At 48.8% G+C, this 23,602-nt stretch overlaps 1 protein-coding gene across 2 annotated transcripts in view; it reads left to right on the forward strand.

Annotated features, from left to right (window-relative positions):
* Window positions 1-23,602, forward strand: part of ASAP3 (ArfGAP with SH3 domain, ankyrin repeat and PH domain 3) — a 398,324-nt gene that overhangs the window by 130,583 nt on the left and 244,139 nt on the right. For both annotated transcript variants that reach the window (XM_086957571.1, XM_086957572.1), the window contains one exon: window positions 7,142-7,216. In XM_086957571.1, the coding sequence (XP_086813697.1) occupies window positions 7,142-7,216 (75 nt within the window). The remainder of the gene's footprint in view (window positions 1-7,141; window positions 7,217-23,602) is intronic.

Here is a 23,602-nt window from a genome sequence, read left to right on the forward strand (position 1 = left end):
TTTTTAGCTCACTGCACCATCCCAGTTTCAGAACCTGGCTGTATGCAAATTAGTCTGTTCCTGTCCCAGTGCATGATGGGAACAGGGCAAACCAAACTACAAAAGCCAATTCTTACACTGGGAAGGAAACAAGCTCCCGGGGACCGGTTTCTGGCATTACAGCCGTCTTCGGCCCGGTTTGCTTGAATCCTGATGGTGCAATGAGCAAGGGTCTCACATCTGAGAATACCCTTCCACGCTTAGGGTGGACAAAAATATTTACAACAAGGGGTGGTGAGGGACAGAGTCTCTGAATTAAGCAGAAAGCTGTCACCCAGTCAAGAGATCAGGGCTAGATCCAACACCGTTTTTTAGCTCACTGCACCATCCCAGTTTCAGAACCTGGCTGTATGCAAATTAGTCTGTTCCTGTCCCAGTGCATGATGGGAACAGGGCAAACCAAACTACAAAAGCCAATTCTTACACTGGGAAGGAAACAAGCTCCCGGGGACCGGTTTCTGGCATTACAGCCGTCTTCGGCCCGGTTTGCTTGAATCCTGATGGTGCAATGAGCAAGGGTCTCACATCTGAGAATACCCTTCCACGCTTAGGGTGGACAAAAATATTTACAACAAGGGGTGGTGAGGGACAGAGTCTCTGAATTAAGCAGAAAGCTCTCACCCAGTCAAGAGATCAGGGCTAGATCCAACACCGTTTTTTAGCTCACTGCACCATCCCAGTTTCAGAACCTGGCTGTATGCAAATTAGTCTGTTCCTGTCCCAGTGCATGATGGGAACAGGGCAAACCAAACTACAAAAGCCAATTCTTACACTGGGAAGGAAACAAGCTCCCGGGGACCGGTTTCTGGCATTACAGCCGTCTTCGGCCCGGTTTGCTTGAATCCTGATGGTGCAATGAGCAAGGGTCTCACATCTGAGAATACCCTTCCACGCTTAGGGTGGACAAAAATATTTACAACAAGGGGTGGTGAGGGACAGAGTCTCTGAATTAAGCAGAAAGCTCTCACCCAGTCAAGAGATCAGGGCTAGATCCAACACCGTTTTTTAGCTCACTGCACCATCCCAGTTTCAGAACCTGGCTGTATGCAAATTAGTCTGTTCCTGTCCCAGTGCATGATGGGAACAGGGCAAACCAAACTACAAAAGCCAATTCTTACACTGGGAAGGAAACAAGCTCCCGGGGACCGGTTTCTGGCATTACAGCCGTCTTCGGCCCGGTTTGCTTGAATCCTGATGGTGCAATGAGCAAGGGTCTCACATCTGAGAATACCCTTCCACGCTTAGGGTGGACAAAAATATTTACAACAAGGGGTGGTGAGGGACAGAGTCTCTGAATTAAGCAGAAAGCTCTCACCCAGTCAAGAGATCAGGGCTAGATCCAACACCGTTTTTTAGCTCACTGCACCATCCCAGTTTTAGAACCTGGCTGTATGCAAATTAGTCTGTTCCTGTCCCAGTGCATGATGGGAACAGGGCAAACCAAACTACAAAAGCCAATTCTTACACTGGGAAGGAAACAAGCTCCCGGGGACCGGTTTCTCGCATTACAGCCGTCTTCGGCCCGGTTTGCTTGAATCCTGATGGTGCAATGAGCAAGGGTCTCACATCTGAGAATACCCTTCCACGCTTAGGGTGGACAAAAATATTTACAACAAGGGGTGGTGAGGGACAGAGTCTCTGAATTAAGCAGAAAGCTCTCACCCAGTCAAGAGATCAGGGCTAGATCCAACACCGTTTTTTAGCTCACTGCACCATCCCAGTTTCAGAACCTGGCTGTATGCAAATTAGTCTGTTCCTGTCCCAGTGCATGATGGGAACAGGGCAAACCAAACTACAAAAGCCAATTCTTACACTGGGAAGGAAACAAGCTCCCGGGGACTGGTTTCTGGCATTACAGCCGTCTTCGGCCCGGTTTGCTTGAATCCTGATGGTGCAATGAGCAAGGGTCTCACATCTGAGAATACCCTTCCACGCTTAGGGTGGACAAAAATATTTACAACAAGGGGTGGTGAGGGACAGAGTCTCTGAATTAAGCAGAAAGCTCTCACCCAGTCAAGAGATCAGGGCTAGATCCAACACCGTTTTTTAGCTCACTGCACCATCCCAGTTTCAGAACCTGGCTGTATGCAAATTAGTCTGTTCCTGTCCCAGTGCATGATTGGAACAGGGCAAACCAAACTACAAAAGCCAATTCTTACACTGGGAAGGAAACAAGCTCCCGGGGACCGGTTTCTGGCATTACAGCCGTCTTCGGCCCGGTTTGCTTGAATCCTGATGGTGCAATGAGCAAGGGTCTCACATCTGAGAATACCCTTCCACGCTTAGGGTGGACAAAAATATTTACAACAAGGGGTGGTGAGGGACAGAGTCTCTGAATTAAGCAGAAAGCTCTCACCCAGTCAAGAGATCAGGGCTAGATCCAACACCGTTTTTTAGCTCACTGCACCATCCCAGTTTCAGAACCTGGCTGTATGCAAATTAGTCTGTTCCTGTCCCAGTGCATGATGGGAACAGGGCAAACCAAACTACAAAAGCCAATTCTTACACTGGGAAGGAAACAAGCTCCCGGGGACCGGTTTCTGGCATTACAGCCGTCTTCGGCCCGGTTTGCTTGAATCCTGATGGTGCAATGAGCAAGGGTCTCACATCTGAGAATACCCTTCCACGCTTAGGGTGGACAAAAATATTTACAACAAGGGGTGGTGAGGGACAGTCTGAATTAAGCAGAAAGCTCTCACCCAGTCAAGAGATCAGGGCTAGATCCAACACCGTTTTTTAGCTCACTGCACCATCCTAAAGCCCGGCAGGGACGCAACAGATGTGAGGTCTTATCGCCCGTTGTCCATGCTGACGGTGGACTATAAAATCTTGAGTCGGATTTTGGCCACCAGGCTGGCTCCACACATGACGGGCCTAGTACACAGGGATCAGGCAGGGTTTATCCCCACGAGGAGCACGGCGTTGAATACCCGTCGCCTGGTTGGGATAATGGACGCCGTTCTGGACGAGGATGGGGCCCAAGCGGTCTTATCAGTGGACATTGAGAAGGTGTTCGATAGTTTGGAGTGGGTCTTCCTGGATGGAGTGCTGGAGAGGTTCGGCATAGGTGATGGGTTCCGCCGGTGGACGAAGGTTTTGTACTCCTCAGCGACGGCGCGGGTACGTTTGGGCGGTTTGGTGTCTGCGGCATACCCGGTAGGTAGGGGCACGAGACAGGGGTGCTCCCTTTCCCCCCTCCTGTTCGCTCTGGCGATGGAACCCTTGGCGGTCCACGCCAGGTCGGGCGACAGATACGCGGGGATAAACAGCGGCGGGCGGCTACATCACATCTCGCTATATGCGGATGATCTGTTACTGTACTTAGATGACACGGAGCGGGCCCTGGAAGGAGCAATGGACCTGCTGTCGGAGTTTGGCCAGTTGTCGGGCCTTAAGGTCAACTGGACGAAGACCTGTGTGTTCCCGCTGAGAGCGGAGTCGCCTCGCCCTGCTCGTGACTTGGGGGTGGTCTGGGAGCCATCTTGCTTCACTTATCTGGGAGTCCGTATCTACCATGTGACCACGGACCTATTGGAAGGCAATATTGGTCGGTGCGTCCGGGCATTGAGGGGCAGCATGTCCTTTTGGTCGACCCTCCCGCTGACGGTACTAGGTAGGATTGCTCTTTTGAAAATGGTGGCGCTCCCCCGACTTCTGTACTACTTCCGGACGCTACCCATTTGGATTCCTCAGAGGATCTTTAGGGACCTGAGGACGATGGTTATCGGTTTCCTGTGGGGACATGGCCGCCGTAGAGTGGCTCTGAGTACGTTGCTACGCCCCAAGATTGAGGGGGGGATGGCTGTCCCTGATTTTGAACTGTATTATTTGGCGGCGCAACTCCAGGTTCTCACGCAACATGTGGCCCGGGTGTTTAGGGGGCCGGAGTGTGATCGAGAGTTGGGGATACAGCGCCACGTGCTGTCTTACATCATTATGCAGCAGAGGCTGGAGCTGCGGGGCCTCACAATGGAGGAACGGACGCTTAGGCTGTGCTGGCAGAGGAGTCTTAGGAGGGCGAGGGCGACTCGGCCTTATGCGCCGGAAATTCCGATTGGCATGCTGACGGCCCTACCACACGGAGGCGATTGGTCTCCTTTGCTGGAATGGGAGGAGGCGGGACTTCAGGTGGTGGGAGACCTGTATGTCGATGGGACATTGGTGCCCTTCGAAGTACTTCAGGAGCAGTTTGGGCTGTCTGATGGGGGGTTTCTATTGCATGCGGCGGTGGTGGCGGCTATACAGAAGCACTGGAAGGGCGGGCTCATAGAACCGGACACAACTATGGCGTGCCAGTATGTGGTGATGGCAGCGGGCACCTTTAAGGCTGTGACCTGCCTCCATAACAGGATGTTGCACGAGGGACTGGAACCACTCCAGGGGCTCAAAGCGAAATGGGAGGAGAGTGTGGGCAGGCCCATTCCAGACACGGTGTGGAGCCATATTTTACGGCGCACGTGGAAAGGCACGAGGAATGCGCGTTTCCAACAAGTGCATTTCTTTGTGCTACATAGGGCCTATCTGACTCCGGAAAAAATACGGCGATACTTCCAGGTGCAGGACGCACGGTGCCCGAGGTGTTCGTCTCCGGAGGCGGACATGGATCATTTGTTTTGGGGCTGCCCGCATTTGGAAGCCTATTGGGCAGAGGTAGGGGACCTCCTAAACAAAGTGACCAACAGGGAGGTGGATTTCGACATGGCGGCGTGTCTGTTGCTCTGGTTCCCGCACACCAAACACACTAAGGTGACGAGCAAATTTATTGACCTTGGTCTGATACTGGCACAAAGAGAGATCTCGTGGCACTGGAAGTCCAAGGGCGGGCCGTCAGTGAGGAGGTGGAAGAATGAATTGTTACGGTGGTCTGAATGTGAGAGTGTGCTCCGAATGAAGCAGGCTGTCAAGCTTGGTAATGAGAAAGCCTTGGATGCAGCGCGTGCATGGGAATTGGTGGTGCAAGCCTTGCGTGACTCGTTAGTAGAAGATGAGGACTGAGTGGATGGGACCTGTGGACACTGCGAGGCGTACTAACTCAGAATTGTCATTGACACTGTAGCGTGCTCCATGCTGCACTTCGGACTAGGACACACACACCGTTAGCAGTTGCCGGGGAGGGGACACTGAGGGGTTGTTTAGTGGGAGTTCGGGGTGGGCCGGAAGCCAGGGGATTGGTGGACCGCGAAGGCGATTCTGAGCTGGGAAGGGCCTGAGGAGCGTAGGAGATGAGTGGGAGGTGGCAGAGGGGCATGGGTCAGGCATGGCGGGCTCCACAGTGCGCGGGGCGGGCCTGGGAACGGTTAGTAGCCTTGAACTGTATAGATGGGATGGCTGACGTTGTTATTTGTTGTGGGTGGGGGGGTAAAATGCAGATACGAAAAATGTTCTTTCGACCATTGTCCCTATGGGACACTCACCGTGATGCCTTCCTGCTACCTAGGATACTACGCCGCCCGGCCTCCGGGATGCGGGCTGAATGGCTGTGTATGTTGTACGTTTTAATGATTGACCGGGGGGACGTTTCGAGTGGACTGGTTGAGCCATTGTATTCTGTGGTTTCTAATTCTGCAATAAAAACAAATTTAAAAAAAACCAAAAAACTCTATTTTCCTCAATTGGTTTGGGATTTTTCGTGGGTTGAGTTTTCACTTTAATACTGTTCGAGTTCTGCATACATACATTACACTTTGCATTTTAGTTAAGCCCAATTGTTCTGTGCCAAGCTACCAGAGGGTTAAGCACAGGTTTATTTAGTGACTTTTGGCGGTCACCCTGACAAGGAGTGTGTTCATATTTGAGTGTGGCTGTAACCCTCTCAATGAATGAACCAATTTCGTTCATAGAAAATCTATTTTGATTTTTTAATGATGTAATCGACAAAGTATTGGAGTGATATCCACTGATTCTCTATATTTTACTCATTTTTAGCAAATGGTTTAGTATTCATTGTTGTACCACACCTAGAATAGTGATGAGCACAGTTCAGCGACATTCATTATAAGGCAGCAACAGCACTCCCCACTGTTGAGACAGGAAAGTGCTAGGAGTTAGCTCACAGTAAAGGGCAGAAACATGGTTGCGACCCGCCCTAAGGCGATACAGGCACATCTACCGTGCTTTTCACCCAAGATGAGAAATCAGAGATGCTCTAATATTTAACAGGTCTCCTACATGGTGTTCCGACTAGGTGTTTTCTCAGTTTTTATTTCTTCATATTTTTAGGGTTGTAATATTCCTTCATGTTTATTCTATCCTGTAGACAGCATGTGCAGCGACACACCCCTGACTGGACTAGTTAGTGCCATGACTGCTGTTCCCATCTATAAATCGCTAAGTGGGAAAGGCGCTGATATATTTGAATTGATTTGTTTAAAGAAAATGCTGCATTATCTTCTACAAGTGCTAATATTTTTTGTTGGTTGTCTGGTGAAACTAGGGGAGTATTTGCAGTATTTTCTCTCTAACGCTCTCACTTGATATTTATGGATTAAGCTGAGCCTTGTTTTCGTAATAATGTTTTATTCATAATTATGCATTGTATAAAGCATTTTCATCAGTCTTTGAAAATTATATTAATTTCTTCATGGTTGTATTTTCTCACATTTTGCATTTGTCATTATCACACACATCTTGGTTTATTATATTTCACAATATTTTGCTGGGATGTGGGTGATGTATTGACCCTGTCATCAGTAATTCTTATAAGATTTCTACATAATGTTAGTGAAGTTTTATTTTCATGGAGTTCACTATCCCCTATGTCTGGGAGAGATTTGTGCCTATTTGCAGCCTCTATTATGTATTTCTGAGGCACTTTTTTCTGTTGCTTACCCTTCTTTTTAATGGAGTCTCTCATTCTGTTGTTTCCCTGAGGTTCTCACGCTTTGACCACCTCCAGCATCTTCTGTGCACTGTCCACTAGATGCATAATCTTCACCTACACCCTTTCTCGATCTCTTTTGCCCAAAGTGTTGCTCAGTTTCTCCCTCTGTCAACGCATTGCCTTGCATTTCTTTCCTTGTCCTTGCTCTCACCTTCAACATCTGTCTCCGACTCCATTTTGCCTTATTGATCCATGACAATAGTGTGTCTTACTGTTTTTCAGGTGCAGAATCTGAACAACATCATCTCCTTCCCTCTGGATAACCTCCTGAAGGGTGACGTGAAGGACAGCCGGCAGGTGAGCGCGTGGGCCTCTTCCACCTACCTCTTTCTCCGCCTCTCATTCTTTGGGACTTGAGCGTTGTTTGCTTGGAGTGTTGTCTGCTGATTGAGGGGCCACACATCATTATTGTCACCCGTGCTGCACTGCCATCGCTCTGCCCCCATAAAGCAGGCCCAATGCACCGCTGCCAACACGCGAGTATGCGGAGTGCAGTCTACCTCCGTGTCCACTCTGTGGCCAATGGTCCTCGAATATTGGCTGCTAATTTAGTGGCCACAGACAGCTACTGTTCTCCAGCGGCACTGCCACCACTCTGCATCTGTAAAACAGAACCAGCCTCCCAATATCTATGAACCCTCCACAGATTACTTTTTGTTATTGAAAAAACTAGTTGACATAAATTTATACAATACCCCTGCACATCAGAGCTAACATTTTAAAAATGCATGAGTAAATAAATATTCAAGTATGGCGACCTTTGTACCGATGGGTTTATTTAAATAAAATGGAATCAAATTTAAATATTGTTTCGATTAGTGGTCTGGTGATTTTAAGGTAAACTTCCAAGACGATGTTAATTTCGAATTTCAACTTAAACCGGTCTTAAGAATGCTTGTCCCGTCAAAGATGTTTGAAATTACTCCACCCTGGCAGGTGAAATGACAATGGTTTGTAAGATGCTGTTCAAAACAGAACCTGTGGACACATGTCAGCAAGAAATGAGTGTACATTGAGAACTAGTTGGTGGCGCCTGCAAGCCTGAGGTTTAAAGACTCATTGGAACCAAACTCCTTGTATCTCCTCTGCCTCGCAGATAGGAGGAAGTAGTATTTGGCTCTGAAATAAGCATTCAGGAAGAGGTGCAGATCTGCCCGTGTTAGCCTCTAACCCACTCAAAACCTTTATGGTCACACATGCACGGTATGGATCTGTAATAAACTATATTTGTTCTCTTGAATCCTGGATCCGCGATGACACAGTATTATTTCTACAGTTCGTTGCTCCCAACGTTGAACCTTGTGTGCTTAAGGTTCAGTCTGCTTCAGGGCAAATGGTGCAATTTGACAGAAAGTAATCAAGGGTTTTGCGAAAAACAAAACAAGATTGAAAGTTGAAGGGAGTTTCATGAACATACCGCTAGACTGAAACAGTTAGTATCAAATGACCCACATATTACTTACTTTTAACTGTGCCAGGTAAGCTGTTAGGTCAGGTGCCTAGGTCCTTATTATTCAGTTGCAGGTGGGTTTGCAGGCAGATGCTTAGTTGAACAGCACTCAAAATTGAGTCCAGAAGCAAACTCTACTAAATTAACAGGGTGACAACACACCCCCTATTTCACAAAACATTTCTAGAAGGAAGCCTGGGAGCAGTCACAACTAAACCAGATCTTATTTACTTATTGTACTGGAGAATTTCTATAGCACTTTCCTTGCCCTTGACGGGGGCCCTAAAGTGCATTATGGTATGGTGACTAAGTAACTACTCTGTTTGTTGTCTGTGCATCAGAAGGTGTTGGTTGAGGAGTCGTCAAAGTGTGGCGACCTTATTATCATTACGCTTGAAACCCAGTTATGTGCTCCAGACTTGACGCAGCCACATGTAGTAGTGTCAAACGCATGAGGCGGTATGCGAAAGGAAAGCGATGGATAGATTAGCCTCTACCGTATAAAAAACTACGATTTTCAGCAAACTTGAGGTTATTGAATCATTTCTTTGTGAACAGCCAGGTCTTTATTGATTTTCTGAATTCTTGATGGTAGCTGATAATCTGTGTTCTTTTCAGTAGCTTGTTCCAGACAAGGAGCTGCTTTCTACTCTTGATTTTTTTATTATTATTATTTTTTATCAGGGGAATGATCAGGAGGGAAGCTGTATTGGATCTGAGTTACAGATTCTTTTTGCTACTGCTATCCAGTTTGGGACTTTGTTGGCACATGTGATGTAGTCCTGTCAATTCATATGTAGGTGTTTTCTGACCAAGGCGTTCCTGATTTGTTAGAGCTTTTTTAGTAGGCCAATTGGGAGGCCAAGCGAATAGTCAAAGTGTGAGGACACAAGTGGTACTCATGCTTCTTCCTGTGCTATAGGATTGGATAAGGTAAGACTTGACAGAGTGTTCTTATCATAAAAAAAATGTCTAGTCACTTTGTTAACTTGAGTTTTAAGTCAGAGGTTGGAGTCAACGACAACGCAAATGTTTTTTATCTCATTTGATGTTGTTGATTGCAGACTTCGTTCTGGGAGCCTGGCTGATAGAGACCTGTGGGGCTTCCAAGTTCTGCGGCTGAGACTTTATATTTTTACCATTCCATGTTAAATATGGTCTTAAGCATCCATTGCTCTATTCCCAGGAGGCAGTTTTCAAAGCCTTTTGGTCCAGACATTGTTAATTTTTTGGTATGATCTTGGCATCATCTGTGTGGTTGCAGCAGGTAAGTGTGAAGGAGTTATCAAGGTCAGTAAGTGGTGCTAAATATACGGTAGTGAGGAGTGATTGTGGAAACATGAGGAATGCCAAATCTAATGTTGAGTGGAGCAAGCACAACAGGATGATGGACAGAGTGTTGAATCTTTTACCCACTCACCCCCAGTCAAGAGATCTGGGTTTAATTCATAATTCTTCTGCTCACTATGCCTCCCTAGTTTTGACCCAGCCTCAACCCTACTCCTCATGGGAACTGCTCTGTTCCCAGGAGGAGCAGGGTCGAGGCTGGGTCCTCCCTGGACTGGAAACAAGCATCCTGGGACCGGTTTTAGGGTATCACCTCTCATCAGCAGGATAGCTTGAATCCATTGGCACAGTGAGCAAGGACACGTGTCTGAGCATACCCGTGGCCACTTAGGGCAGACACAGCAAACACAACAAGATGATGGATGGAGTGCTGAAGTTTTCAACCACTCACCCCTAGTCAAGAGATCTGGGTTTAATCTATCATTCTTTTGCTCACTATGCCACTCAAGTTTGGACCCAGCCATATGCAAATCAGGCTCGACTCTACTCCTCATGGTAACAGCCAAGCCCAAACTGCCAGGCCTTGTAGTTTGTCTAGCAAAAGCATGTGAAAAACTGTCTATACTGTACAATTATGCAAACATTAATGGACATAAAGCAAAAAACGAATAAAGATAAGTTAAAAAAAGGTATGTTAATTAGTAAGTTGGATAATTGAATGTATCCATTCGATCCGTGCCCTGTTGGATATTTCTGAGGGTTGCTCTTGCTGGCGAGGCAGTATTTAGTGATGGGGTTTAGACGATTGTGATTTAGAACTAGGGTTCCTGTTACCAGTAATTTTTCCTCGATTGTTTTTTCCATCAATTTCTTTGACAGTTAAAGCTGAAAAGGGATTAATTGTTGATTCATTTTTATAATCTACTGCAAAGGGCTGCTCTGTGTCGTTTTGTTGATGGTTGCTCTGGAGGGTATGAATGATGGGATAAAGTGAATATATTGTCTGTAAGAGAGGGTAGTGTAGATAGCTGGTTGTAGCTGAGAATGTTGCACAACCTAGGAACGTGCTTACCTATTAGACTGTTTGTTCAAGATTTTCATCTAGTGGTTTACTCCACTTTATTTGAGATCGGTCTGATGTCTTTTTCTCCTCTGGCTTAAGTCACAAAAGAGGTTGTGAGAGCGGATTAGACAGCGGTGGCTCCTCCTCTAATCAATGAGCAGTTCAAAAGGGGAAAATAAATGAAAACGCAACATTCTTATAATTTTATTTTACCATACTGGCTCAGTTGTTTGGAGGCGGGGCAGGGCTGGGCTATTCAGTGCTGGGGGAGGAGTGGTAGGCACTTTCTAAGTGCACATGACTGTTTCACAGGGTGTTTTTGGCCGGCCAAACAGTAATGCGCATTTAGCATGTTCTCCACCAGGCTATATTGCACAGCCTGGGAGGAGAACATGCATAGACTCCCAGCCCATGTCTGAGCGCCGAAACACGGAGCTCAGACCAATCACAACGCCACTGGCACGCAGCGTAGTGATTGGCTAGGCGATTCTGGGAGTCTGTGTGCATCCTGCTGCCGTAGAAGAGGAGGGAGGAGAGGCGGCGGCTGGCGGGACTCAAGTAAGTGCTTTTATGTTCGAGGCATATGGGCTGCAGATGGTTTATTTATGAATAGATCGCCATCTGGTGTTGGGCTCGGATGATTGCACTTGTTTTTCTCTTGGAGAAGTCTTTTGTCGTCACGAGACTGGTGACTCCTCCTTTGGGTGCTAGTGCGCATGGGCATCGGCTCCATCCTTAGATTGTTTTTTTCCGCCATCGGGTTCGGATGAGGATCGAAGCGCTCCGGATCGACTTCGAGAAAAAGTGATATTTCGGCGAGTATTCCCTTTCCAATTCGACGGTATTGTTATCGAACGCAATTTCATTTCCATTCCGACGCGTTTCGACTCCAACAATAAACATTTTCTTCTACGTCGACGAGACCGGGAGGCCTTCCTCGACATAGTCCAGCCCGGAGTCCATGGAAAGGACTCCATTTAAGAGATGTCCAACGTGTGGTGCTAAGTTCTCACACAAGGACCTACACGAGGTGTGCAACCTCTGCCTATCGCCTGAACACGAATCCAGGGACTGCAAAGCCTGCGCAGCATTCTCCTCCAAGTCGACGATTAGAAACCGTCGAGCCCGAAGACACGAGGTTTCGAGAATGCAGTCGGAGGCAATCCCGGAGATGTTCGAGGCCCAGCACCTCGAAGAAGAAGAGGAACAGGAAGACGAATCGGGGTCGGAAGTGGACGAGTCTGATGTCGAAGAAATTGACGTTCAACAAACCGTGAGTGACGACGTCCCCTAACCAAAGAACCGACCCCGTGTGGTACCGACCCCGCCTTCGAGCCCGGTCAGACCACCGAAGAAAGTTTCCGACGCCCCGCCTTCGGGCCCGGCAACGAAACCGAAACTCTCGGCCTCCCACCATGTCGGATCCGAGAAACGGTCGGCATCGACATCGACACCGAAGCTCCATACAAAGGAAATCTCGGCATCGAAACATTCCATGTCGAAACCGAAACATGCTTCGACCTCGAAGACTTACTCGACACCGAAAAAATCAAAATCGAGCAAATTCTCGGTGCCGAAAACACAGAACATTGACGGTCAGAAGCAAAGGCACCTTTCGGAACCAAGAACTTCGGTACCGACACAGGAGCAGCAGACAGATCCAAAACAAAAGACTTTGTTTATCGATCCGCAAACTGGCAAAGTGGTGACAAAATCACCGAAAAAGAGGAAGAATGAACAGTTAGATGACAAAACTCTTCCTACTAAGAAGAGAACAATGGGGACAAATACAACTCCTCCACTTTCTCCTCGACCTAAAGACCACACCCTCTTCTCCTATTCCTCACACTATGCCAGCTATTCCTCCACCTTCTACACCAAGACCATCTACACCTCAAACAAATGGAGGGGAGGGAGAACCTCATGGGGATGACGACACTATCCCAGATGAAGAAGACCCATGGGAGAATTATGATGTAGGGTCAGATGATGATAACGACCCAGAATTATACCCCTCAAAACCTTCACCACCTGATGATAATACAGGTTTTGTACAGCTGATTAATAGGGCAGCAAAATACCATAAGGTAGATTTACATACAGAACCTCAAATAGAGGATTTCCTTTTAGAAACGCTACCTGCTGCACAAAGAACATCAGGAACACTACCTATGCTAAAGGGTCTTCTCAATCACACAGTAGACCTATTCAAAGACCCTGTGAGGGCTAGGGTATTAAACCCAAGAATTGATCAAAAATATAAGGCAGCCCCAAAGGACCCAATATTTATCAAGGGACAGGTACCTCTGGACTCGCTTGTAGTCACAAACGCTCGTAAAAGAGCAAATTCATTATCTACAGGAGAAGCTCCTCCTCCTGATAAGGAGTCCAAGCTAAAAGATGCATCAGGCAAAAGAGTAGCATCCCAAGCAGCAAACAGCTGGCGCATTGCTAATACACAAGCGCTACTTGCACGCTATGATATGGCGCATTATGATGAGTTAGAAAAACTCATCACACATCTCCCTAAGGAACATCAAAAAAGGGCAGACCAGCTTATACAGGAAGGGAAGATAATAACCAACACTTCCATTAAGTGCGCCTTAGACGAGGCAGACACTGCAGCAAGATCCATCAACACCAGTATCATGTTAAGAAGACTTGCATGGCTTAGAGTCTCAGGGTTCAAACAAGAAGTACAAACATCTTTATTTTTATTTATTTTTTTATTTTTTTCGAAAACCTTTATTATACCTTCACAGTTGTACACAGCTTGTCGCCTACAACCCAAATGGGCCGGCCGCTAATTGAAGTGTCATATGAGAACGATCTTTAAAAATACACACAGTGCAGGTTAATATGAAAGTCATTGAAGTAAAGATCGCAAAGAGAGTGGCGAAGGTTAAATGCAAATGTTCCATGCTTGGTGAATGAGGTTTTCATTTTCTGTTTTTTAAACCTAAAGAAAAGAACAATCGAACTTCGGGAAGTCACAGTACGATCCTTAACTATGCATATTGCCAGACAGACATGAGATTATACCTGAACTGAGCCAACCTCATGCGCGACCACAAGTCAAGTTAGGGTGTAAATGAAACATCTCCCCCCCCGTCCCCTCCTGAAAGACCCCGCCCCCTGAACAGCCCCCCTCATTCCAACCCGTCGTCCTCATCCGAGTCTAGCGGGTCTTCTTCTGGCAGTGGGTCGCAGATGTCACCCCGATAGGCATTCCACGGGGACCACACCTTGTTCCACTTGCCCGGACAAGCTCGGTTCAAGTATACCGCCCTTTCCGTAACCATGGCCCTGTCCATGTTAATGCACCACTGTGAAGCTGTCGGGAGGTCCGCCACCCCCCAACGCTGCGCGATGTCCCGCTTAGCTACCATCATTCCCAATGTTACCCAGAGGCGGCCGTGCCGGGACAAATCAGTTGGCTCCCATACATTGAGGAGGCATCGCCGTGGCTCCGGCAACACCGAGACCTCCAGCACCTGTGACACAGTGCGCAGGACCTGACGCCAGTAATTGTGTATGCTTGGACATTCCCAGAATGTGTGGAAAAATGTGCCCTCCTCCCCGCAAGCAGAAGGGGTCAGGGGTCCGTTGTATGCGGTGAAGCAATGTTCTGGTGTAGTACGTTCTGTGTAGAACTTTAAGTTGGATGAGCCCCATTCTGGCCGATATGCCCGCTTCCTTAGGGGAAGCCAATGCCTCATTCCATTCCTGCTCATCAAGCGCGTCCACCTCCTGCTCCCATTTTTCCTTGAGAGTCACTAGTGGGTCCGGGGAATTGTTAAGGAGCTTTCGGTAAGTGAGGGAGGTGGCCTTTTCTATCATATAGTCCGTCAGGAGGCGATCCTCTAGCGGGGAGGACTCGGGAAGAGTCGAACCCGCCGGGATAGCCGACAGTAGTGCATGGCGAATTTGGACGTACCGGTAGGTTTCGTGTGGTCCTAGATCATAAACCTCTTTCAAACGGGCGAAGGTGATAACTCCCCCTCGTTCCCACATGTCCCCCACCGTGGAGATTCCAATGTCATCCCAACGGGAGAACCCCTTACTGACCCGAAGATTGCCCAGGGCTCGTGCGTCCCAGAGTGGAGTTAGCTTAGTGAGTGTATCTTTCCACCCTAGCGCAGCGGTGGCTGCATGCCAGGTGGCCACCGTGAGCCTAGTGGGGCCCACCAGCGGTCTAAGTTTCCTCCGGTCATAAAGCGGTGCCAGCAAGTTATTGGCACCCAATTGAGCTCTATCCGCCTGGAATGCCGGATCTGATTGCGGTGCATGCAGCCATTGGTTGATGGGTCTGAGCTGTGCTGCCCAATAATATAGGTGCAGGTTTGGGAGCGCGATGCCGCCCTCGTACCAGCTCCTGCAAAGTTTGGCGTGGGCTATACGCGCCGGGCGGTTGCCCCACAGCAATCCAGAGACCACTGCCGCCACTCTCCTGAAGTATTGTTTTGGTACTGCGAATGGGGTATTGTCTAGGATGTATAGGAAACGGGGCAGGGACTTCATTTTAAACAAGGCAGCTTTCCCCAACAACGTCAACGGCAAACCCGCCCAAAAGCTTGCATCTTGTTTGAGGCGGTCCAGTGGTGGCAAGAGATTCAACCTTTCGTGTTCAGCAGGGTCACCTGTGACGTGGATGCCTAGGTATTTGAATGAGGAGCCGGCAAGCCGTAGAGGGCAGTCCGGACCAAGCGCTGGGTGATCTCCCGTCAGGGCGTACAACTCTGATTTGCTCCAATTGATGGTATAGCCTGACACCTCGCCGTGGTCATTACAGAGACGCAAGAGAGCTGGTATGCCATGATCGGGGTCCGTCAGGTACACCAGCTTGTCGTCTGCGTATAATGACACGCGGTCCTCCCACCCCTCCCTCCATTTAATCCCTTTAAGTAAAGGGGTAGTCCTGATACGGATCGCCAGCGGTTCTAGAGAGAGTGCAAAAAGAAGGGGGGAGAGAGGGCATCCCTGTCGGGTGCCACGTCGAAGGGGGAAGGAGCGTGAAATGTGGCCGTTTGCTACCACGTGTGCCACCGGTGCAGTGTAGAGTAACTTAATCCAGGAGATGAAAATTGGGCCAAATCCCATACACAAAAGGACCTCGAAGAGGTAGGCCCACTCCACCAGATCAAAGGCCATTTTCGCGTCCAGCGCCAATATAGCCGCGGGTTCGTCTATGCCGTCCGCTCTCGCCAGCACCCCGTGCACCCGTCTGAGATTGAGCGCGGTGTTCCTGTGGGGCATGAATCCCGACTGGTCCGGGTGGATGAGATCAGACAGATGAGGCATGAGACGATTTGCTAGGAGTTTTGCTAGTATTTTACTTTCTGCATTAAGCAGAGAGATAGGGCGGTAGGAGGAGCAGTCCTCAGGGGGTTTACCGGGCTTAGGAATAGCCACAATCGTGGCAGTCCGTTGGTCCAACGGGAGCAATCCCTTACCACGACATTCCTCGTACATTTTGAGCAGGTGCGGGCTGAGAGTGTCAGAGCGCGCTTGGAACCATTCGACCGGGATGCCATTTGGCCCCAGCGCCTTGCCCGTACGGAGGGCTCCAATGGCCATCCGCAGTTCGTCCGTGGTAAGCGGTGCCTCCAGCTCCACTATGGCCTCCGGCTGCAGTGTTGGGATGTCTATGTCGCTCAGTGCGCATTGGGCCGCAATCGCAGTAACGTCCCGTTCCGGGGTGTATACTTTTTCAAAGTGGGACGCCAATGCCTCTACTACTCGTTCCGGGTCTGTCTGAACCCTACCCTCATCATCTTCCACCTGCTGGATCCCTCTGGAGCTACCCCCTCTCCTGTCGAGCCAGGCCAGCATCTTCCCTGCTTTGTCTCCAACATCGTATACTCGGTTCTGTGTGTCGGTGATGTGTCCTTGTGTAATGAGCCGTGCGTGATCTGCGTATAGTCGCTGTTCAAGTGCGAGGGCATGCGCTGTATCATCTGTGGGGTCGGCTTCATGGGCAGTAGTGGCTGCGCGTAGTCGGAGCTCAAGGGCTGTGTGTTCAGCCGCCTGTTCCCTTCTATGTGTTGTTATAGAGCCTATAGCTTGCCCCCGCAACACTGTCTTATAGGCCTCCCAGAGTACCTCGGCCGAGGCTGCGGTTGGCTCGTTTTCAATGAAATAGTGTGTCGTGGCCTTCTGCAGGGCCTTCCTGACCTTCGGGACTTTAAGATAAGAGGCGTGAATGGGGAATATGCGGCGGCGGGATCGCGTCCGTGAGGTGATGGTGAGAGTCAGTGGCGAATGGTCTGAGATGCCCCGAGGGTGTATGTGCACTTCTTCCACACGCTGCAGCCCATCCCCTAAAGCCAGGAAGTAGTCAATGCGGGATAGACTATTGTGAACGGTGGAGTGGAACGTGTATTGCTGGATCGTAGGGTGAACATGGCGCCAGACGTCCACCAGCCCTAGTGCCTCTAGGAACCGCTGAAACCGGGAGGGACCCCCCGGGGGGGTGGTTGTCGGGAACTTGTCGAGCTGCGGGTCTGCAGTTGCGTTAAAGTCCCCACCTAGAAGCATGTCTCCCTCAGGGAGGGACAGTAAGAAATCACCCAGGGCCGGTAACATCACCGAGTGTAGTGAAGGTGGGATGTAAACTGAGACTACTGTTAAGGGGCGTCCGTCCCATTGTCCCGCCACTACCGCAAAACAGCCCTGTGTATCAGTTCTAGTGCTAAGGGTAATGAAGTTGGAGGATTTTCTGATTAGTATGCCTGTACCCCGGGAACCAGTGGAGAATTCAGAGTGGGCTAACATTTTATATCCCCTTCTGTCTAAGGCCTTAGTAGCGCTACCCACCAAGTGGGTCTCCTGCAAGAGTATCAGGTCAGGTTTATAGCGTTTCACCTCGGACAGAACGAGGCCGCGTTTCACTTTATCACCCAGGCCACGCACGTTCCAGGCAAGGAGTCGGAGGGTGGAGCCGCCTATACGCGTCTCCTCCACTCTCACTGTATTGAGCTGTTCACCCGCCATCAATAGAGATCAGAAACATAAACCATCGGTATAGACTCCATCGCCCCAGCAACATTACAATAGCAATCCAAGTACATTGTACAGTTCGAGATCGACTCTGTGAATTTCCCATAGAAAAGAACAAAACCCCCCCCCAACCCGCCCCACCCTGCCTCCCTGCCAAACGGACTCAGAACTGCCCGCCACCCCAACTCAGCAGAGCGCTTATCCCATGCCAAAAACAGAGTACTTGCACGTCGGGGGAGAGTGTCCCCCAAAGCAGGCGGTCCCTCTGCTGCCCTCGGGCTGTCCGGGCCAGCGTCCAAGAACGACTTGATAAGCAATCTTCTCGGGAGTAGATTCGAGTCCAATCAGTCTCTCACGGTGGTTTCATTCACCTCCAGCGGCCCCTGCGTGGTCCTGCGATGGTGATCCGCTCGCGCTTCCCCTGGCTGATGATTGTGAGTCCGGCCGGCTATCCTCATCTGGCCTGTTGCATCGACGACTGGAAGTGCGGTCCACCGTGCGCCATCCATCCAGCCATTCTCTTGCTGACTCAGCCGAGTCGAAGAACCAGACCTTTTTGTCAGCCACAACTCTGAGACGGGCCGGAAACAACATGGAGTACGGCAATTCTTGTTCGCGGAGCGATTTCTTTACCTCCAAGAAGGTCCTCCTTCTGCGGGTGACCTCTGCCGTGTAGTCCGGGAAGAAGGATATCCGCGAGTTCTGGACATGGATAGGTGGTGCCACTCTGGCCGCCTGGAGAACTGTGTCGCGGTCTCTAAAATTGAAGAGTCTCGCCAGGATAGGGCGCGGGGCGGCCCCCGGCGTAGGTGTCCCACCAGGGACCCGGTGTGCACGTTCCACTGTGAAGAAATTGGAGAGTCCCTTCTGGGCCAAGCGAGTCTTTATGAGGTCCTCCACGTACAGATCCATGGCTCCTTTCGTTTCCGACTCTGGAACCCCCAAGATGCGGACGTTGTTGCGTCTGGAGCGCCCTTCATGGTCGTCCAATTTACTTTTTAGGAGTTTATTGTCCGCTTGTAGTCTTTCCACGGCTACTTGCAGGTCGGAGACGTCCTCTATCAGCGATTTAGCCACCACTTCCACCTGCTTCACCCTTTCGCCCATCTTCTGGAGGTCGGCTCTAATGAGGGTCACCTCGGCAGCAGTCGAGCCCACTGTAGCCTGAACCAGTTCCAGTGCGCGTAGGACATCATCCAGCGTGGCCTTTTTAGTCCCATCGTTGTCTGCGCCCTTGCCCAGTGATTTGCGCTGCTCAGGTTGAGTGGACGTCTGATTATCATAGGCAAATTTACCGAGTTTCGCCTGGGCGGTGGTTTGTCTCTGCCCCTTCCCCGCCATTTTTGCTCTGCGGCAAGACACAGTTTAAAATGGAGCGGGCCGATCGCCCGTAGCCGACCGTGTGGGGGTGGCTGTACAGGAGGTTCAGTCCGGGCATAGGCCAGGGATCGCTGACGATGACAAGGTGCTGCCGGCAGCCACGGAACTGCTGCGGCCTCGGCAAGCTCGGGCAAGATGGCGACTGCTGCGTAGCAAGTTCCACGACTTGGCCGAGTGCAATGAGGGGGCACTACGGTGTAGCGCCACTGGGTAGGCCGCGTTGAGGATGAAGTGGCCGTAGGGAAGGACCGCCGGCCGTTGGTGTTGAGTGATGTCGTCTGCGGCTACTTCCGGTCGATCGTGCCGGGGAGGGTTGACTTCCGCCCGGTCAAGGGTTCAACTCGACACCGCTGCTCGCCTCGTGCCACCAGGCCTCTCGCCCGTGAGGGACTCGGATGAAGATTCGTCCCGTTTCCGAGCTCTGAGCGCTCCCAAATTTTCCTTGTGAGCGTCGTTCGGTCACCGCACCCGGGACACCCCTTCTGGGACGATCAGTGGACGGATAGGCATGCGGATTGTTGCGGGAAGCCGCCTTGCTACGGGAGCCTCTCTAGGTTGCTGCCGCCATCATCGGCTGCTAGCCACGCCCCCACAAACATCTTTATTGAACCAACCTTTTGATCAAAAAACACTTTTCGGCTCAGGTACAGATGAGACCTTAGAAAAGATGAAAAAAGACACAGAAACGGCTAAATCAATGGGAGCATTACAACAGCCAACTCATAGGGGTTCCTTTCGTAGGTCCACCTATAGAGGGGGGTCAAAGAATACAGGCACAAGCCAGCAATCTACCTCTTTTACACCAACATCACCCAGAGGTAATTCAAGAGGCAGTTACAGAGGTAACAACAACAAGGGTAGAGGTCGCGGAAATAATAACAACCGCAGCTCCTCAACCCCAAAACAGTGACTTAATACAACTCCCCCCAAACCATATAACACCGGTAGGGGGACGTCTATCACAGTTCCTACCTGTCTGGGAAAACATCACGTCAGACAGGTGGGTGAGACAAATTATCCAACATGGTTATTGCCTAGAACTCACAGCTACCCCACCAAACACCCCCCAGACAGCGTCCAATGAGTCAAGATCATCTGACATTGTTAAACAGGAAGTACTATCACTGCTACAAAAGCATGCTATAGAGAAGGTTCCAAAACATCAGCAATGGACAGGAGTATACTCTCTATACTTCCTAATTCCCAAAAAGACAGATCTCTAAGACCAATTTTAGACCTCAGACCTGTCAATGCATACATAAACTCGGAACATTTCCACATGGTCACGCTCCAACAAGTACTTCCTTTACTGAAGAAAGGGGACTTTCTTTCTACACTGGATCTAAAAGATGCTTACTTTCACATCCCAATTCACAAAGCCCACAGAAAATACCTCAGGTTTGTAGTAGAAGGACAACATTATCAGTTCAAAGTCCTTCCGTTTGGGGTCACAACAGCACCAAGGGTGTTCACAAAATGCCTAGCAGTAGTTGCAGCACACCTAAGAAGACAACAAATACATGTCTAACCTTACTTGGACGATTGGCTAATAAAAGCCAAGTCACAGGAAGAATGTCTTCAAAACACACAGAAGACCATTCAATTGCTGCACCAGCTAGGGTTTACGGTGAACTACACAAAATCCCACCTACAACCAAACCAGGTTCAACAATATCTATGGGCAACTATAGACACAGAAAAAGCCAAAGTATACCCTAATCCAATCAGGATCCAAACAATGATCACGTTGATCCACAAATTTCAACCACAACACTCACTAACAGCTCGAGTGTTCATGCAGCTGTTAGGGATGATGTCCTCCTGCATACTGCTAATACCATATGCCAGACTACAAATGCGTCCACTGCAAGAGTGTCTAGCGACACAGTGGAATCAGGCTCAAGGTCAGATTACAGATCTGGTGTTGGTAGACGACCGCACACATCGCTCTCTGAAGTGGTGGAACACAACAAACATTTCCAAGGGACGGTCGTTCCTAGAACCGATTCCACAAGTGATACTGACAGCGGACGCATTGCTCACCGGATGGGGAGCACATATGGACAAGTACACAGTGCAGGGAAAATGGAATATACAGCAAAAAAGACTGCACATCAATTATCTGGAACTACTAGCAGTGTTTCTAGCATTAAAAGCTTTTCAAATGCAAATCCTCAACAAAGCAGTCCTGATCAGAACAGACAACATGACTGCAATGTATTATATTCAAAAACAGGGAGGGACACACTCTCTCCAACTATCCATACTAGCACAGGACATCTGGAGGTGGGCCATTCCTCAAAAGATCTATCTATTAGCTGAACACCTACCAGGAGTTCAAAATCAGATAGCAGACATCCTAAGCAGAGAGTCAGAACAAATACACGAATGGGAACTGCACAACCAAATACTGCAGCCATTCTTCCAAAGATGGGGACAACCAGAGATAGATCTCTTTGCCACTCATAGAATGCAAAATGCCAAAACTTCGCATCCAGGTACCCACACCACCTGTCCCAGGGCAATGCGCTATGGATAAATTGGTCCAACAAATTTGCTTGCGCTTTTCCCCCTCTCCCACTAATTCCATTAATGGTTCGGAAACTGCAACAACATTCAATGACAATGATACTAGTAGCACCCACGTGGGCAAAACAGCCGTGGTTCACCACTCTACTGCAACTCTCACAGGTGCCACATCAAAAGTTAAGATTATTACCCATGCACCTTACACAGAACCATGAAAAAATAATGCACCCAGATCCCAAACAATTGAACCTAGCGATCTGGCTCCTGAGGTCATAGAATTTGGATACTTAGATGTACCTCCAAACTGTATGGAAATCATTAAGCAAGCAAGACGTCCTACCACCAGAGCATGCTATGCAGCAAAGTGGAAAAGGTTTGCTGTATACTATAACAGTAACAACATCAACTCTCTGGACGCATCCACTAAAGAGATTATTTGCTATATACTACACTTGCAGCAATGTAACCTTTCTTACACCTCTATAAGAGTACATCTTGCAGCTATAGCAGCGTACCTGCAAAACAGACAACATCTTTCCCTGTTTAAAGTACCAGCAATAAAAGCTTTCATGGAAGGCCTCAAAAGAGTCATTCCACCAAGACTACCGCCTGCCCCAGTCTGGAATCTCAACATAGTACTTACCAGACTAATGGGACCACCTTTCGAACCTATGCATAGGTGTGAAATACAATTCCTCACATGGAAGGTGGCTTTTCTTATAGCTATTACTTCACTCAGAAGAGTAAGTGAACTGCAAGCATTTACAATACAAGAACCATTCTTGCCTAAAGTAATTTCAGCATTCCACATCAATCAGCCAGTGGAACTACCAGTCTTCTTTCCAAAACCACAGACGGTAGCAGAAAGGGCCCTACATACATTAGATGTCAGAAGGGCGATATTGTATTACATAGAAAGAACACATACTTTCAGAAAGACAAAACCACTATTTGTAGCGTTTTCTCCTACACATAAGGGCAATCCTATCTCTAAAGCAGGCATTGCCAGATGGATTGTAAAATGTATACAAATATGCTACTTAAAAGCAAAGAGGACATTAACTGTTCCTCCTAGAGCTCCCTCTACACGCAAACTAGGAACATCTATGGCATTCTTAGGAAACATTCCTCTAGATGACATATGCAAAGCAGCTACCTGGGTTACACCGCATACCTTCACAAAACACTACTGTGTAGATGTGCAGGCAACACAATAGGCTAGAGTGGGACAAGCTGTTCTAAAAACTTTATTCCAGACTGTTGCAACAGACACTGGTGACCACCGCTAGGGAGATAACTGCTGTATAGTCTATTCATAAATGTACCATCTGCAGCCCATATGCCTCGAACGGAATATGCTACTTACCAGTATGCATCTGTTCTTGGCATAGAGGGCTGCAGAGTGGTACATGCCCTCCCAGCCTCCCCAGAAACCTGTGTCTGTTCCAACACTATCTTATTTAGATACACTTACATGGGCATTTCTATCTGTATTCAATCGTACTACTCCATCTAACCCTACTATGGCAAAACAATCTAAGGATGGAGCCGATGCCCATATGCACTAGCATCCAAAGGAGGAGTCACCAGTCTTGTGACGACAAAAGACTTCTCCAAGAGAAAAACAAGTGCAATCATCCGAGCCCAACACCAGATGGCGATCTATTCATAAATGTACCACTCTGCAGCCCTCTATGCCAAGAACAGATGCATACTGGTAAGTAGCATATTCCTTATTTCTTATCGCCCCTCCATTCGTATAACATGAACAATATGTCCTCAATAAGCTCTCATCATATGTTTACTAAGTAGTCCAAATGTTATTTATAGAGGCATTACTAAGACCATGGATTCTAATTAGGGGTCCCAAGGTGTAGCAGCTACTACGCCTGACTTACCCCTGCCATTAGGACCCTTAACTCTGAGATTTCAATGACAGAACCTGGGGAAGGAAAGTAAACAGTGCTCTGTAAGA

Source organism: Lissotriton vulgaris, chromosome 2_1 (assembly GCF_964263255.1).
Source record: "Lissotriton vulgaris chromosome 2_1, aLisVul1.2, whole genome shotgun sequence".
In the NCBI taxonomy this organism is placed as follows: Eukaryota; Metazoa; Chordata; class Amphibia; order Caudata; family Salamandridae; genus Lissotriton; species Lissotriton vulgaris.